The following is a 13,764-nucleotide window of genomic DNA, read 5'->3' as shown; positions in this document are numbered from 1 at the left end:
GTACATTCCAGTCTTAAAACCTCTATAAATACCCTTTGTCACCTAATTCTTTCCTCTATTTCCTTTTACTTTCCTCTTGTCCCACTATCATGCTCAGCCTTCATTTGGGTTTCAGTGACCTCTCTGTTACATTGCCCTTGCTGAATCCCTACCAGGCCTCTTACTTTTTTTTTAACTTCACATTTTAAAGACTTGATTATTTTTAAGCTTAAGGGCCCTGTGACTATCACAGGGGCTACCCCCTCTGGGTGGCCCTGACTGTGGTCCCAGGTCAGTTAGTCCACATTCTCCATGGTGGGACGAAATAGACTCCCTCATGTGTGTCCTCTACCCACTTCTGCCCCCAGGCAATGCTGATAAACCAAGACCATGGCCCATACAAGGATTACAAGCTGCCATTGCATCGAGCTTCACTCTAAAAAGGTGCACATCAATGTGGGTCCAGTTTCAGCCAATGGCACTTTGTGATCTAGCAGAAATACACCAGTGGTGGCTTTACCAAACAGATATATTTTCCCACAGAATTGGAAGCTATGAGTCCAGATTCAGAGTGCTGGCTCCACCGGGAAGGCTCTCTCTCTGTGTTGATTCTGGAGGAAGGTCTTCGTCTCTTCTGAGCTTCTGCGCGAGGCCATCTTCATGTGGCCAGCAGCTCTCTTCTCTCATCTTTGCTTCTAGTGCTCACTGATAGTTTTTTAATTAGTCAAAAGATTTTTATTAGTCTGCGCCCTTTCATTACCCCAGGTCCCACATCTAACAACTAAAGGCTTATGTCATCTTTAATGTCTCTTTTTAGACACAGTCACTTAGCACTACAATGCACTGCCACTCATAAATTTATTTCTTTCTTTTGTAATAAATCATTTTATTGGGGGCTCTTACAGCTCTTAGAACAATCTATGCATCAATTATATCAAGCACATTTGTACATATGCTGACATCATCCTTTTCAAAAGATTTTCTTTCTACTTGAGCCCTTGGTATCAGCTCCTCTTTTTTTCCCCTCTTTCCCCACCCTCCCACCTTCATAAACCTTTGATAAATTATAAATTACTATTATTTTCATATCTTACGCCATCTGTTGTCTCCCTTCACCCACTTCTTCACATCTCTTTTGTATCCCAAAAGAGCTTGGCTCAAGATACACCCTATACTACTTCTACCTCCTTGACATAAGATAGTTCATTCCTAAGTGGAATGATAAGCACAGGCATACAGGTATAGATTTATGACACATATCTTGACAATCTATAAAAGGAACCATATATATAGCCTTGGACAAATTATTCCACTTTTTGTGAGCTTCCATTCTCTCTTCTATAAAATAGAAGTATCCATTATAAAATCCCAGTATCCATCTGATAAAATTGTTGAAAATACCACATAAGGTTATGGAAGATGGCCTCATAAATTGTGAATCCCTATAAAAATGTCAGTCATGACTATAATTTTGGGCTAGCATTGGACCACTAAGCACAAAGTTGGCAGTTGAAACCCAGCATCTACTTTCGAGAGAAACATGAGACTATCTGTTCCTGTAAAGGTCTACAAGGCCTTACAAACCTTCCATGGGGCCACTCTGAGTCAGAATAGACTTAAAGGCGGTTGGTTGGGCTTCCTTGGAATTGTGTGGGTCTAACAGCCATCTCGTAGCCCCAGTAGCATAATGCACTGGGCTGCTTACCACAAGATCAGCAAAACCACCAGTCACTCCACAGGAGCAGAAAGACAGGGCTTTCTACTGTAGTAAAGAATTGCCATCTCGGAAATTCACAGGGGCAGTTCTACCCTGCCCTATGAGTCAGAATTGGCTCAAGGGCAGTGGGTTTGGAGTGTGTCCCATCTGACAGTTTGTCATATTGTGGTGATTTTCATGGTGTTGTGATTCTATGCCATCTGTATTTCAAATGCCAGCAGGTTCATCCATAATGAACACATTTTAAGACAGTTTCTGGATTAAGACAGGTTAGGAAGGAAGGTCTAGCAACCTGCTTCCAAAATGTAGCCAATGAAAGTCCTATGGGTCACAACAGAATATAATCCAATACAATCCAATAGCTGGCATAAGACAAGCGGTGCTTCATGCTATTCTACATGGTCACCGTGAGTCAGCACCAACTCAGTAGCAGCTAACAACAACTGTACTGTAACCTATGACTGGAGCATCATGCATGTAAATGGACAAACAGATCTAATCCAATGAAGCAAGAATATTATATGGCTATTTTAGACACATACCAAACAATTATCCATTCCAAAATGCACTTGAATGTTGGCTTTGTCTTGAGAGAAAAAAACTTGACTCATTAACTACATACCTTAGTACTAACAATGACGGCCCCTTGACAGCATTATTAGTTCAGTAAAATGTGGCAATTTTTCATTTTCAACATTTTCCTGAAGAACATGAAACAAGCTTACTGTTGCTGTTAACTAGAGTCTGAAACCAAGATGAACTGATGAATTTGTGAAATGAGAGATTTTCTAAATTTTACTGTGTTTCAGTTGCCAAAAAAATCCAAAGTGAATATTGCTTAAGGCGTTTATCAATAGGAGATGTGTTGCGTTTTGTAATAAACAACCAATCAAGAACAGAGCTGGCACTTATGTTAAATTGGCATCTTTATCAAGGACTGACAGCACCTGATGAACTGGCTACTCAAGCCTTAGAAATTTTTTTAATGGACAGCATATGCAATACTGCAGGGTAAGTAAATAGGGGTGGGGAAAGAGGGAGGAGTTAAATCTTTCAAGAAATTACTTATACTAGGCAAGGTTTTGGAAACCATGTCATATTGGAAATTTCATGAGAAAAGTTTAAAAATCAAAGATTATTCTAAGTATGTGCAGGTGAGTTTCATGCCCTTAAATATAGAATACTAAGTTTCTTGCTTTTGAAGAGTCTCAGAAATAAGCTACCTAGTAGAATTCCCTTTTCCTCTCAATGTGGATAGAAAACCAAAGCCAGCAAATGTGGTGAAGAAAGCTGATGGTGCCTGGCTATCAAAAGATGTAGCATCTGGGTCTTAAAGACTGGAAGGTAAACAAAGGCCATCTAGCTCACAAGCAACTCACGTGGAAGAAGCACACCAGCCTGTGTGACCATAAAGTGTCGAAGGGATTAGGTATCAGGCATCAAAGAACAGAAAATCATATCATTGTAAATGAGGGGGTGTGCAGATTTGGGACCCAAAGTCCATCTGTATGTAATGGGACATCCCCTTACAGAAGGATTGCAGGGCAGAGACGAGCTAGTCAGGGTGCAGTGTAGCAATAATGAAATATACAACTTTCCTTTAATTCCTAAATGCTTGCCCCCCCGCCACACACACACACATCATGATCCCAATTCTACCTTACAAATCCGGCTAGACCAGAGGATGTACACTGGTACAGACAGGAACTGGAAACCCAGGAAACCCAGGACAGATGATCCCTTCAGGACCAGTGCTGAGAGTGGTGATACTGGAGGGTGGAGGGAGGATGGGATAGAAAGGGGGAACTGATTATAAGGATCTACATATAACCTCCTCCCTGGATGGACAACAGAAAAGTGGGTGAAGGGAGACATCGGACAGTGTACGATATGACAAAATAATAATTTATAAATTATCAAGGGTTCATGAGGAGGGGGGAGGTGATACCAAGGACTTAAGTGGAGAGGAAATGTTTTGAGAATGATGAGGGCAATAAATGTACAAATGTGCTTTACACAATTGATGTATGTATGGATTGTGATAATAGTTGTATGAGCCCTCCATAAAATGATTAAAGGAAAGAAAGAAAGCCAAAGCCAGGAAAATCATCCTTACCCCTGCCCAATTGGTTAGGAATGAAGACGGTGGTAGGGGGAGAGAAAGCTCTCTTGAATGGCTTGGCTGCTAAGTGTCTTTTGTCATGGAAGACATCAGTCCTCTGGAGCAAGGTCTTGCAAAACAGTTCCATTGCTTTGCCCTGACTATGGGGCAGTGAACTACAGATACAGATCTTCTTGCCATAGTCTTTGTAACTCCAGGTTACAACGCATACAGATTGGATATATTTCCTCTATTCTTGATGGGTCTGGGTAAGAGAAGTTGGAAGGCAATGCTAACAAGCTTATATAATTCAATTGTGATTGGTTGTTAACAGGGTTCATTGTGATTGTTAAAACTGGGAACTCTTAGATGGGGATTGGTCAATTTTGCCATCCTATTGGGTATAAGATAAGCCATCTCAGAAGAAGGACTGGGGAGTTCACTACTCTCAAGAAAGAAGAGGCAGGAGTGGAGTGTGTCCTCTGAACTTCAAAGTCTCTGTATATTGAGTCACTAGGCACCTACCAATCACTCTTGAGTTGAGGATATGCATGTGTGTGTGTGTGTGTGTGTGTGTGTGTGTGTGTGTATTCTCCCATGTATGCTGGAGTAGAACTGTGCGCCATATAATTGTCAATGACTGATCTTATGGAGGTCAATTGCCATCATTTTCTTCCAGAACACCTCTGGGTGGACTCAAACCATCAACCTTTCAGTCAGCAACCAATTGCACCTTCCAGGGGCTCCTTGCTGGGTAACAGAGGGTTTTAAAACACTGCTTCCATAAGCCATGACTGTCATCCACCCTACATAAGCCTTACTTGGCAGATGATCCAGGTGATCCTTTGCAAGACAAAGAAAATAAGCTTTTCTTAATGAAAAAATTTCAGATATACATAGCTTCGCATGATATGCTACCCAACAATGTTTTCATGCTTCTTTCAGTAGTTGTCAGTCTTCTGCCGTTGTGGGGACTTATCAAAGAATCAGCTCTTGTATTTGCTTATCCTCGCTTCTACTTTTCTTTATGCGGGCTTTAACTTTATTACCTTTTTTTAAAAAGTCCACCTGAATTTTGAGGCCATCTCAAGAATCGATCTGACACATTGAGCACTAATGACTGGAGACCAGATGAGTCGTGGGCCCACACCAAGTATTTCCCACATGAAGAAAGCAAAGGGTCATTAAAAAGATCATTACCGATCTTTATAGGAAAGAGAGAAAAAGGAAAAATGGATGCCAGCAAAGGCTCAGAGTGCAGAGTAACTAAAAGAAATGATCACATAGAAGAACTGAGCAGATTTCAGAGAGCTGCTTGGGAGGAGAACATAAAATGATGCCGTGAAATGTGCAAAAGCCTGGAATTAGCAAATCAAATGGGAAGAGCACAGTCAGCAATTCTCAAGTTGAAGGAACTGAAGAAAAATCTCAGGCTTCAATTCCACTATTGAAGGGTTCTGTGGGGGGAAAATGTGAAATAACGTAGGAAGAAAAGATGGAAGTCAGAGAACCAGAAAAAAAAGAAAGAAAACCTGGTTGATATTCAGTCATCTTAGGAGGTAAGTAGCATATGATCAAGAAGTTATGGTAATATGGAGAGAAGAAGTTTAAGCAGCATTGAAAGCATTGTGAAAATTGAAACTAAAGGAACTGAAAGACTACCGATTGCAATGTCAAACAAAACGAGGTACTCACTGGTCTATGCCTGGCCAGCTAACTGGAAGAGAGCCATATTTGTGCTTATTTCAAAGAAAGGTGATCCAACAATGCAGAAATTACCAAACAATACCATTAATATAACAGAAAAATTTTTGCTGGAGATAATCCAAAAACAGGTGCAGCGATCCAGCAATAGGGAAGAGACAGAAATTCAAGCTAGATTCAAAAATGACTTGGAATGTCATTGCCGACATCAGATGCATTTTGTCTGGAAGCATAAAACATCAAGAAGATGTTTTCTTGTGTTTCATTGGCTATACAAAGGCTTTCAACTGTCTGGATCATAACAAATTATGGGTAACATTACAAAACTAGGAATTCCTAAACATTTACATGTGCTCATGCAGAATCTGTACATAGACCAAGAGGAAATTGTTCAAACAGAACAAAGACATTTCATGGTTTTCAATCTGAAAAGGTATACATCAGTGTTGCATCCTTCCACCGTACGTATTCACTCTGTATGCTGAACAAATAACCTGAGAAGGTGAACTATATCAAGAATGTACATCCAGGCTGGAGGAAGATCCACTAGTAGCCTGTGATATGCAGATGACACACTTTGTTTGACTAAAGTCAAGAAGACTTGGAAACACTTACTGATGAAGATAAAGACTACAGCCTTGAGTATGGATTGCCTCTCCACCTAAAGAAAACAACTAAACCAATAGACATTTATCATGCTAAGTGGAAAAAGATTGAAATTCCCAAGGATTTCCCTTTACTTGTGGAAGCAGCAGTCCAGATATCAAAGTACATATTTGCATTGGGAAGTACACTGCACAAGGGGCTGCAACAATGGGCTCAAGTATGAGAACAATCGTAAAGACAATGCAGGACCATTTGGGCAGTGTTTGGTTCTGTTGTGCTGAGTCGGTACTGACTCAAGGGCACCCAACAACAACTACTGCAAAAGACCTCTTTAAAATATTAAATATGAGCACTAAGGTGCACCTGAACCAAGCCATAATATTTTCAGTGACCTCAGGTGCATGAAATCTGGACAAAAAAGAAGACCAAAGAATAAATGATACATTTGAATGGTATTGTTGGCAAGGAATATTGAATATGCTACGGATTGCCAGAACAACAAAGAAATCTGTCTTGAAGAAACACAGCCAAGATACTTCTTAAAAGTGGGGATGGTGAACCTTTGTCTCATGTACTTGGGGCACCTTCGTGTACATTGGACGCCTTATCAGGAGGGACCAGTCCTTGACAAAGAACACCATGCTTGGAAAATAACCAAAACCAAACTCACAGCCATTGAGTCAATGCTGTCTCATAGTGACCCCTGTGGGTTTCCAAGACTGTCACTATTTATGGGAGTAGAAAGCCCAGTCTTCCTCCCACGGGACTGCGGGTGGTGTCAAACTTCCCACCATGCGGATTACAACCCTATGCATAACCACTACACCACCAGGGCTCCTATTGGAAAGCTAGCGAGTCCTTAAAAATAAAGGAAAACATTTGGTGAGATGGAATGACACGGTGGTTACAACAATGAGCACAAACGTAGCGATGATGGGGAGGATGGCTCAGAACCACGCAGTGTATTTGCATACATGGTCTCTCGTATGAGACCTGATTGTTCATCAAGAGCGCCTAACAGAAACAACATGGTTTACTTTACTGAGTTCATTTTCAACTTTGGCTTCTTTCTTTTATGTTGGGCTTTTTGTGTCTTTCTGACTCTTTGATTGCCTTCTTCATGATTCCAGTATTTTCTATCATCAGGACATTTGCAAGCGATGACTTTATCTCTGTGCGTCCACTTTTCAGAAGACCTGTGGTTTCCTTCCGAATGGTCTTGCTGTGTTTTCAGTTTCGGTCTCTAATAGTCTATTGACGTCATGGCTATTTTCTCTTTTCCTTAAATAAGAAGTGAAGAGAGTAGATTTTTAAACTTCTAAACATGAGAGGACTTTACCACTTAAAGTTTCCATTAATCCCTAACTTCTTTTCCATTAATCCCTAACTTCTTTGCATTGTGCTCAGAAAATAAAACTTTCGGAACATCTGCTTTGAGAATTTGAAGAACTATATAGATAAGTAGGCTTAAGAGTGTTTGTGAGAAAATTCCATTTTCCACACTTGCATACATATATGGGTTTATTCCAAACAAAATGTTTTTAAATATGTTTCTGTAATCGGTGGATAGCTATAAATGGGTTCTTTCTAAGAAGAACTAAAGAAAGTATATTTGTCTTAGTCTCATTAAAGTACTCTTAAAAGGTTTTTTAATCCCAATCAAAACAATGGCTTCTGAAGGCATGTACTAAGCCAGATGAATTCAAGGCAGAGTGTTCAGCTCAGAAAATTATGGTGACTGTATTCTCAGATTCTAAAGTCATCACGGAATACCAAATAAAATGTTTCAATATGCTGACAAAGCACTAGAAGCACTTACTAATCCATGCAGGGACATTTGGAAGACAGCTAGTTGGCCAACTGACTGGAAGAGTTTCATATTTGTGCCCATTCAAAGAAAGGTGACCCAAGAGAATGCATTTATTTCAGATCCAAGTAAAATTTTGCTAAAGATCATCCAACAATGGCTGCAGCAGCACATTGATAAGGTAGAACAAGGAATATCACTGCTGATGTCGGATGGATCTTGGCTGAAAGCAGAGAATACCAGAAAGATGTTTACTTGTGTTTTATTGACTATGTCAAGGCATTGGACTGTGTGGACCGTAACAAACTGTTGATAACCTGGAGAAGAATGGGAATTCCAGAACACTTCATTGTGCTCATGTGGAACCTGTACATGGATCAAGAGGCCATTATGTTAACGAACAAATACTTTGTGGTTTAAAATCAGGAAAGGGTACAACAGGATTGTATCCCCTCACCATACTTATTCAATCTTATGCTGAGCAGATCAGCAGAGAAGCTGGCCTACAGAATGAAGAATGTGGCATCAGGACTGGAGGGAGGCTTATGAATAACCTGCCGTATGCAGATGACACAACCTTGCTTGCTGGAAGTAAGGAGGACTTGAAGCACTTGCTGATGAAAATTAAGGACTGCAGCCTTCGGTATGGATTGCAACTCAATGTAAGGAAGACCAAAATCTTCTCAACTGGATCAATAGGTAACATCATGATAAATGGAGAAAAGATTGAAGTTGTCAAGGATTTTTTTCTTGCTTGGCACCACAATCAATACTCTTGGAAGCAGCAGTCAAGAGATCAAAAGACGAGTTTCATGGGAGAAATCGGCTGCACAAGACCTTGTTAGAGAGTTGAAAAACAAGGACGTTACTTTGAAAACTAAGGTGTGCCTGACCCAAGCTATGGTATTTTCCATTGCCTCACATGCATGTGAAAGTTGGACATTGGATAAGGAAGACTAAAGGAGTGTCAATGCATTTGAATTCTGGTGCTGGAGAAGAATATTGAAAGTATCAAGTACTGCTAAAAGGATTAATAATTCAGTCTTGGAGGAAGTTACAGCCTGAGTGTTCCTTAAAAGCAAGGATGGTGAAACTTCTCTCATGTACTTTGGGCATGTGGTCAGAAGAGACCAGTCCCTGGAGACAAACATCATGCTTGGTAAAGGAGGGGGACAGCAAAAAAGAGAAAGGCTCTTGCCAAGATGGATTCACAGAGGGGCTGCAACAACGGGCTCAGGCACAGGAACAACTGTGAGGGTGGCGCCGGACCAGACAGTGTTTTGTTCTGTTGAGCATAAGGTTGCTGTGGGTCAGAACCAACTCGATTGCACCTAACAACAACAACAACAAATTGGTTATCTTGATATATTTCATTAAAGGACCATGGAATGATCATGAGTGTTTATGAGGAAGAAGTCTTAAGAAAATGGAAACATATTTTAGTGAGAAAAAGGTCAGGCTCAGTGCACCTGGAAATTTTTTCCATTACAACAGTGTACCTGTTGATCCTTCAAACACAGAGAAGGGCTGTCCTATAAGACTTTCACTGGGACACCTTCCCGCATCAACCCTACAGCCCTAGCCTTGCCCATTTAGATTTTTGTTTGTTTGTTCCCCGAGCTCAGAGGACATGTAAAAGGAACATGCTTAGTCGCTTGAGGATGTCCACACTGCTGTTTTGATGTCCTACTAAGTGAAGAGTAAGGAAAGCTTTGAGGAATGGTCACTTAATCAGCTCACGCTCGTAGGACGAACTAGAACAGCCTCAGGACGTTTCTGGCACTGTCACTCTTGATGGCAGTAGAAAGCCTCATCTTTCTCCCAAAGAACGGCTGTGTGATTTTCAACTGCTGACTTTGGAGACAAGGGTTAGAGAGACGGAAATGCCACCTTCAGAAGCGTGTAGACCTTGAAAGAAGCAGTGGCTTTACAACTTGATATTTGTGTTTTATAAAGTTTCTATGATTTTATAGCAGTGTTTTGTTGTTGTTGTTGTTGTTGTTTTTACTCACCTGCTTCCACTGGTGATGGAAAGAAAGGTGTATTCTGTGAAAACTACCTGTAGTTTCTTAAATACGTCTTTAATTTTTACTGCATCTTTTAACCCTTCTGTTCATTTTTAAATGACACCCCTCTTGACAACCTAATTGAATCTCAATCTATCATCCTTGAAAGTTCTGTGAATATTACTTTATTGTCTTCTGGCTTCTGGTGTTCCAGGGGATAATGTCTGAAGCCATTCTAATTTTTCTCCCTTTTAGAAATGAGTTGTGTGGGCTTATTACGTGTGTTTGCATTGTGTTTAAAATATTAACCAGATGTGGGTACCTTTACTTACTATATGGGATGTTGTTGCTGTTGTTGTTGTTGCTGTTGTTGCTGTTAGGTGCTGTCAAGTCAGGTCTGAACCATAGTGACCCTATATACAACAGACCAAAATAGCACCTAGTTCTGTACCATCCTCACAATTGGTCTTATGTTTGAGCCCATCGTTGTAGCTGCTATGTCAGTCCATATCATCAAAAGCCTTTCTCTCTGTCGCTGCCCCTTTACTTTACCAAGCATGATGTCCTCCAGAGACTGATCACTCCTGATAACATTTCCTAAGTACATGAAATGAAATCTTGCCATCCTTGTCTCTAAGGAGCATTCTGGCTGTACTTCTTCCAAGACAGATGTTTGTCCTTTTGGCAGTCCATGGTACTTTCAATATTCTTTGCCAACATCATACTTCAAATGCGTCCTTTTTTCTTCGGTCTTCCTTATTCAATATCCAACTTTCACATGTATATGAGGTGACTGAAAATACCATGGCTTGGGTCAGACACATCTTAGTCTTCAAAGTAACATCCTTGCTTTTCTATCCCTTAAAGGAGGTCTTGTGGAGCAGGTTTGCCCAATGCAATTCGTCTGTTGACCTCTTGTCTGGTGCTTCCATGAATATTGAATGTGGAACCAAGCCAGATGAAATCCTTGACAACTTGAATGTTTCCTCCATTTATGGGATGCTGAGAACCTTTTAACTCTTAAGCCTGTTTTTATTTAAGCTAATGATAATTCTACTTCTGTAAAGAAATGAGTACATGTACACTGCTTATAGTATAAAAATAGAAGTTCAATTAACTTTCCATTCAGTGATGAATGAATGAATGAATGAATTGCTGTTTCTTCTTTAAAAGAAAAAATTATTCTATAGTTTAAATGAGTGCTTATTGGGGAAAAAAAATTGTAACCCCATAGAAATGGAATGATATTGATGTAAATTCTTAAATATCATCAACAAATGTATGTTTTGTTTATGGAGAAATTTGGACAAAAGTAAACATAAATGCATGTTGGGAATAATATATATGTGCCACCCCTAGGTAATGGTTACCTCTGGACAGGTAGCAATGCTCCTTCCTAACGGGCCAAGAGACCTGCATGCTTGAGCTACCTCTTCCCTCGTCAGCACAGTGCTCTGCCATTGCTCCAGAGCTCCCCCACTGGTCACACCTGGCGGTGGAAATCCTCTCCCATGAACCTAAGCCCTTGGTCTTGAACTAACCGAAAGTCCTTCTTTACTCAAGGAGGTTTAATGTTAGGAAGCTCCTTGCCCTTCCCTGCAACTGATCTTTTTCTTTTCTCCCCTTTATTTGATTATAAAAATCAAACAGTCCCATCATGGAAAATTTTCAAAATACCGAAAAGTGCAAAGGCAGGGGGGATTCAGACAGGGCAATCTCTCTTAGGGATTACTTAATATTTTGGTCTATTTCCTCACCCAGGTTTTTGCTCGTTGCTCTTTCTGGGCATTCAGGATTTTTGTTGCCCCACCCCCCTCCATCCACATGATTTAAATATATTAAAAATAGTTGTCCAATCATCACCACAATCAATTTTAAAACATTTTCATTTTTTACCCATTATTATGACGTCTTCGTGACCTCCCAACCTTCTCTAAAATAACCCTAAGGAATCATTCATCTGATTACCGTCTCTAAGGATCACCTATCCCGGATTTCATATAAAGAATCCCTGAACAACAAAAAATATAGAAAAACCTCAATCTAAAAGAAATAGAAGATAACAGAAACTAGAACAAATTAAAATGGGTCAAAGGGAAAAACAAATAATAATATGTTAAATTTTAACCAGACTATATCTACATTAATCCACTTTCCAGTGTACTCTGCCTGAGGCCAAGACTATTCACACCCTTAGTTGATGGTCTCAGGGAGTTCTATGGAGGCTTAATCCCCAGGGGAACTCTGCAAATGGTTTTTTAGCTTTTTCTGTCATTCATAGCCTTCTGAAAACCAGATGTTCAGAATTTAAGTGCTAATACAATATCCTCCTCTGATCTTGGATTTTGTTTTTTCTAATTCTTGGATCACATTGGTTGCTATGCTCCTTCCATGTGGTCTTAGCTCAGTGGTTCTCAACCTGTGGGTCGCAACCCCTTTGGGGGTCAAACTACCCTTTCACAGGGGTCACCCCAGGCCATCAGAAAACACATCTTTGCGATGGTCTTAGGAACCAAGACACCGCTCCTCTATCTGTCTCCAGGCGGGTCCGCCCACATGCAGATATACCCACATACGAGGACCCTGCATGAAGCCTGTTACCCATGCTACACCATGCTTCAAGACAAAATTTCATTTATTTGTCATTAGAAATAAATAGTTCACAACATAATTACATATTGTTTTGTGATTAATGACTATGCTTTGATTATGTTCAATTTGTAACAATGGAAATATATCCTGCTTATCAGATATTTACATGATGATTCATAACAGTAGCAAAATTACAGTTATGAAGTAGTAACAAAAATAAATGTATGGTTGGAGGTCACCACAACATAAGGAACTGTATTAAAGGGTCGAGGCACTAGGAAGGTTGAGAACCACTGACTTAGCTGATCCCTCCCCGCCACTGATCTTCGATCAAATCCTTGAACAGTTTGAAATTCACCTAGTGGGGAGAGGAATTTGGAATACCATCAGTTGTTACCAGGAAGCAGCTTTGGGGTTTATGCAAATTGAGATTTCTCCTTCCTGATACTCAGCTTTGCACATAAGGGTCTCAGTGAGGACAACATCAGTTGAGTCGCAAAGATGTGATTACACCATAATATTCAGACAGTGCCATCACAAAGGGGCCATCGTGGTGGTTCTGCTGTGCCAACCCATCCCCAAGGGTCTGTCTCGCCTTCACTGGCCCTCTCCTTTGCCCAACGTGATGCTCTCCTCAAGCCACTGATCCCGTGGATGGCATGTCCAAAGCCAGCGAGTTGGACGATGCTCTGTTGTGGTTCATCAGGTGTTCACTGTCTGATTTTCAGAAGTAGATCTTCAATCTTTTGTCTTACTCTGTCTTAATCTGAAAGTTGTCTACTGAAATGTTTCCATCATGAGAGATGGATGGCATTTTCTATCTTACAAACATCAATATCAACCCCATATCTTCTCTAGTAGGCTAGGCTAGCTCATTTACAATCCTCTCTGACAAAAAATTTAGAACTAATGCCTGGGGACTAAATGGGAGAGATATAAGGAAGGGCATCCTGTGACTTACTCCACACCAAACGCCACTGCTGCTGACCCCCAACCAGCATGCGCAGCTAAACTCCAGAGTGGTTCTCACCCACCTCAGAAGGGGCAGTTTGGCTTTGGGGCAACTCCTCTGAATTTGGTGACAGCCTTTCTCAGTTTGACAGTTACAGTCTCATTATCTCTGACTCTCATCTCAAAGGACATGTTCTGATGGACTAGACCCTGACCAGGTATCATAGGCTGCTTTCACCAGCATTCCAGCTCCCCATGCACACTGCTAGCTCCCGCCACCACCACCACCACCACCACCCCC

General features: G+C 40.7%; 1 protein-coding gene across 1 annotated transcript in view; it reads left to right on the top strand.

Annotated features, from left to right (window-relative positions):
• The window catches only part of AK9 (adenylate kinase 9), a 160,358-nt gene that overhangs the window by 121,965 nt on the left and 24,629 nt on the right, over positions 1–13,764 (top strand). Inside the window, exon 31 of the mRNA XM_045294606.1 lies at positions 2,506–2,707. Within this exon, the coding sequence (XP_045150541.1) occupies positions 2,506–2,707 (202 nt within the window). The remainder of the gene's footprint in view (positions 1–2,505; positions 2,708–13,764) is intronic.

The sequence above is a fragment of the Echinops telfairi genome, unplaced genomic scaffold, assembly GCF_000313985.2.
Source record: "Echinops telfairi isolate 266 unplaced genomic scaffold, ASM31398v2 ScPeMD7_3533;HRSCAF=4204_0, whole genome shotgun sequence".
Lineage (NCBI taxonomy): Eukaryota > Metazoa > Chordata > Mammalia > Afrosoricida > Tenrecidae > Echinops > Echinops telfairi.
The sequence above is the reverse complement of the archived record's forward strand: the minus strand, read 5'-3'. Positions and strand labels throughout refer to the sequence as shown.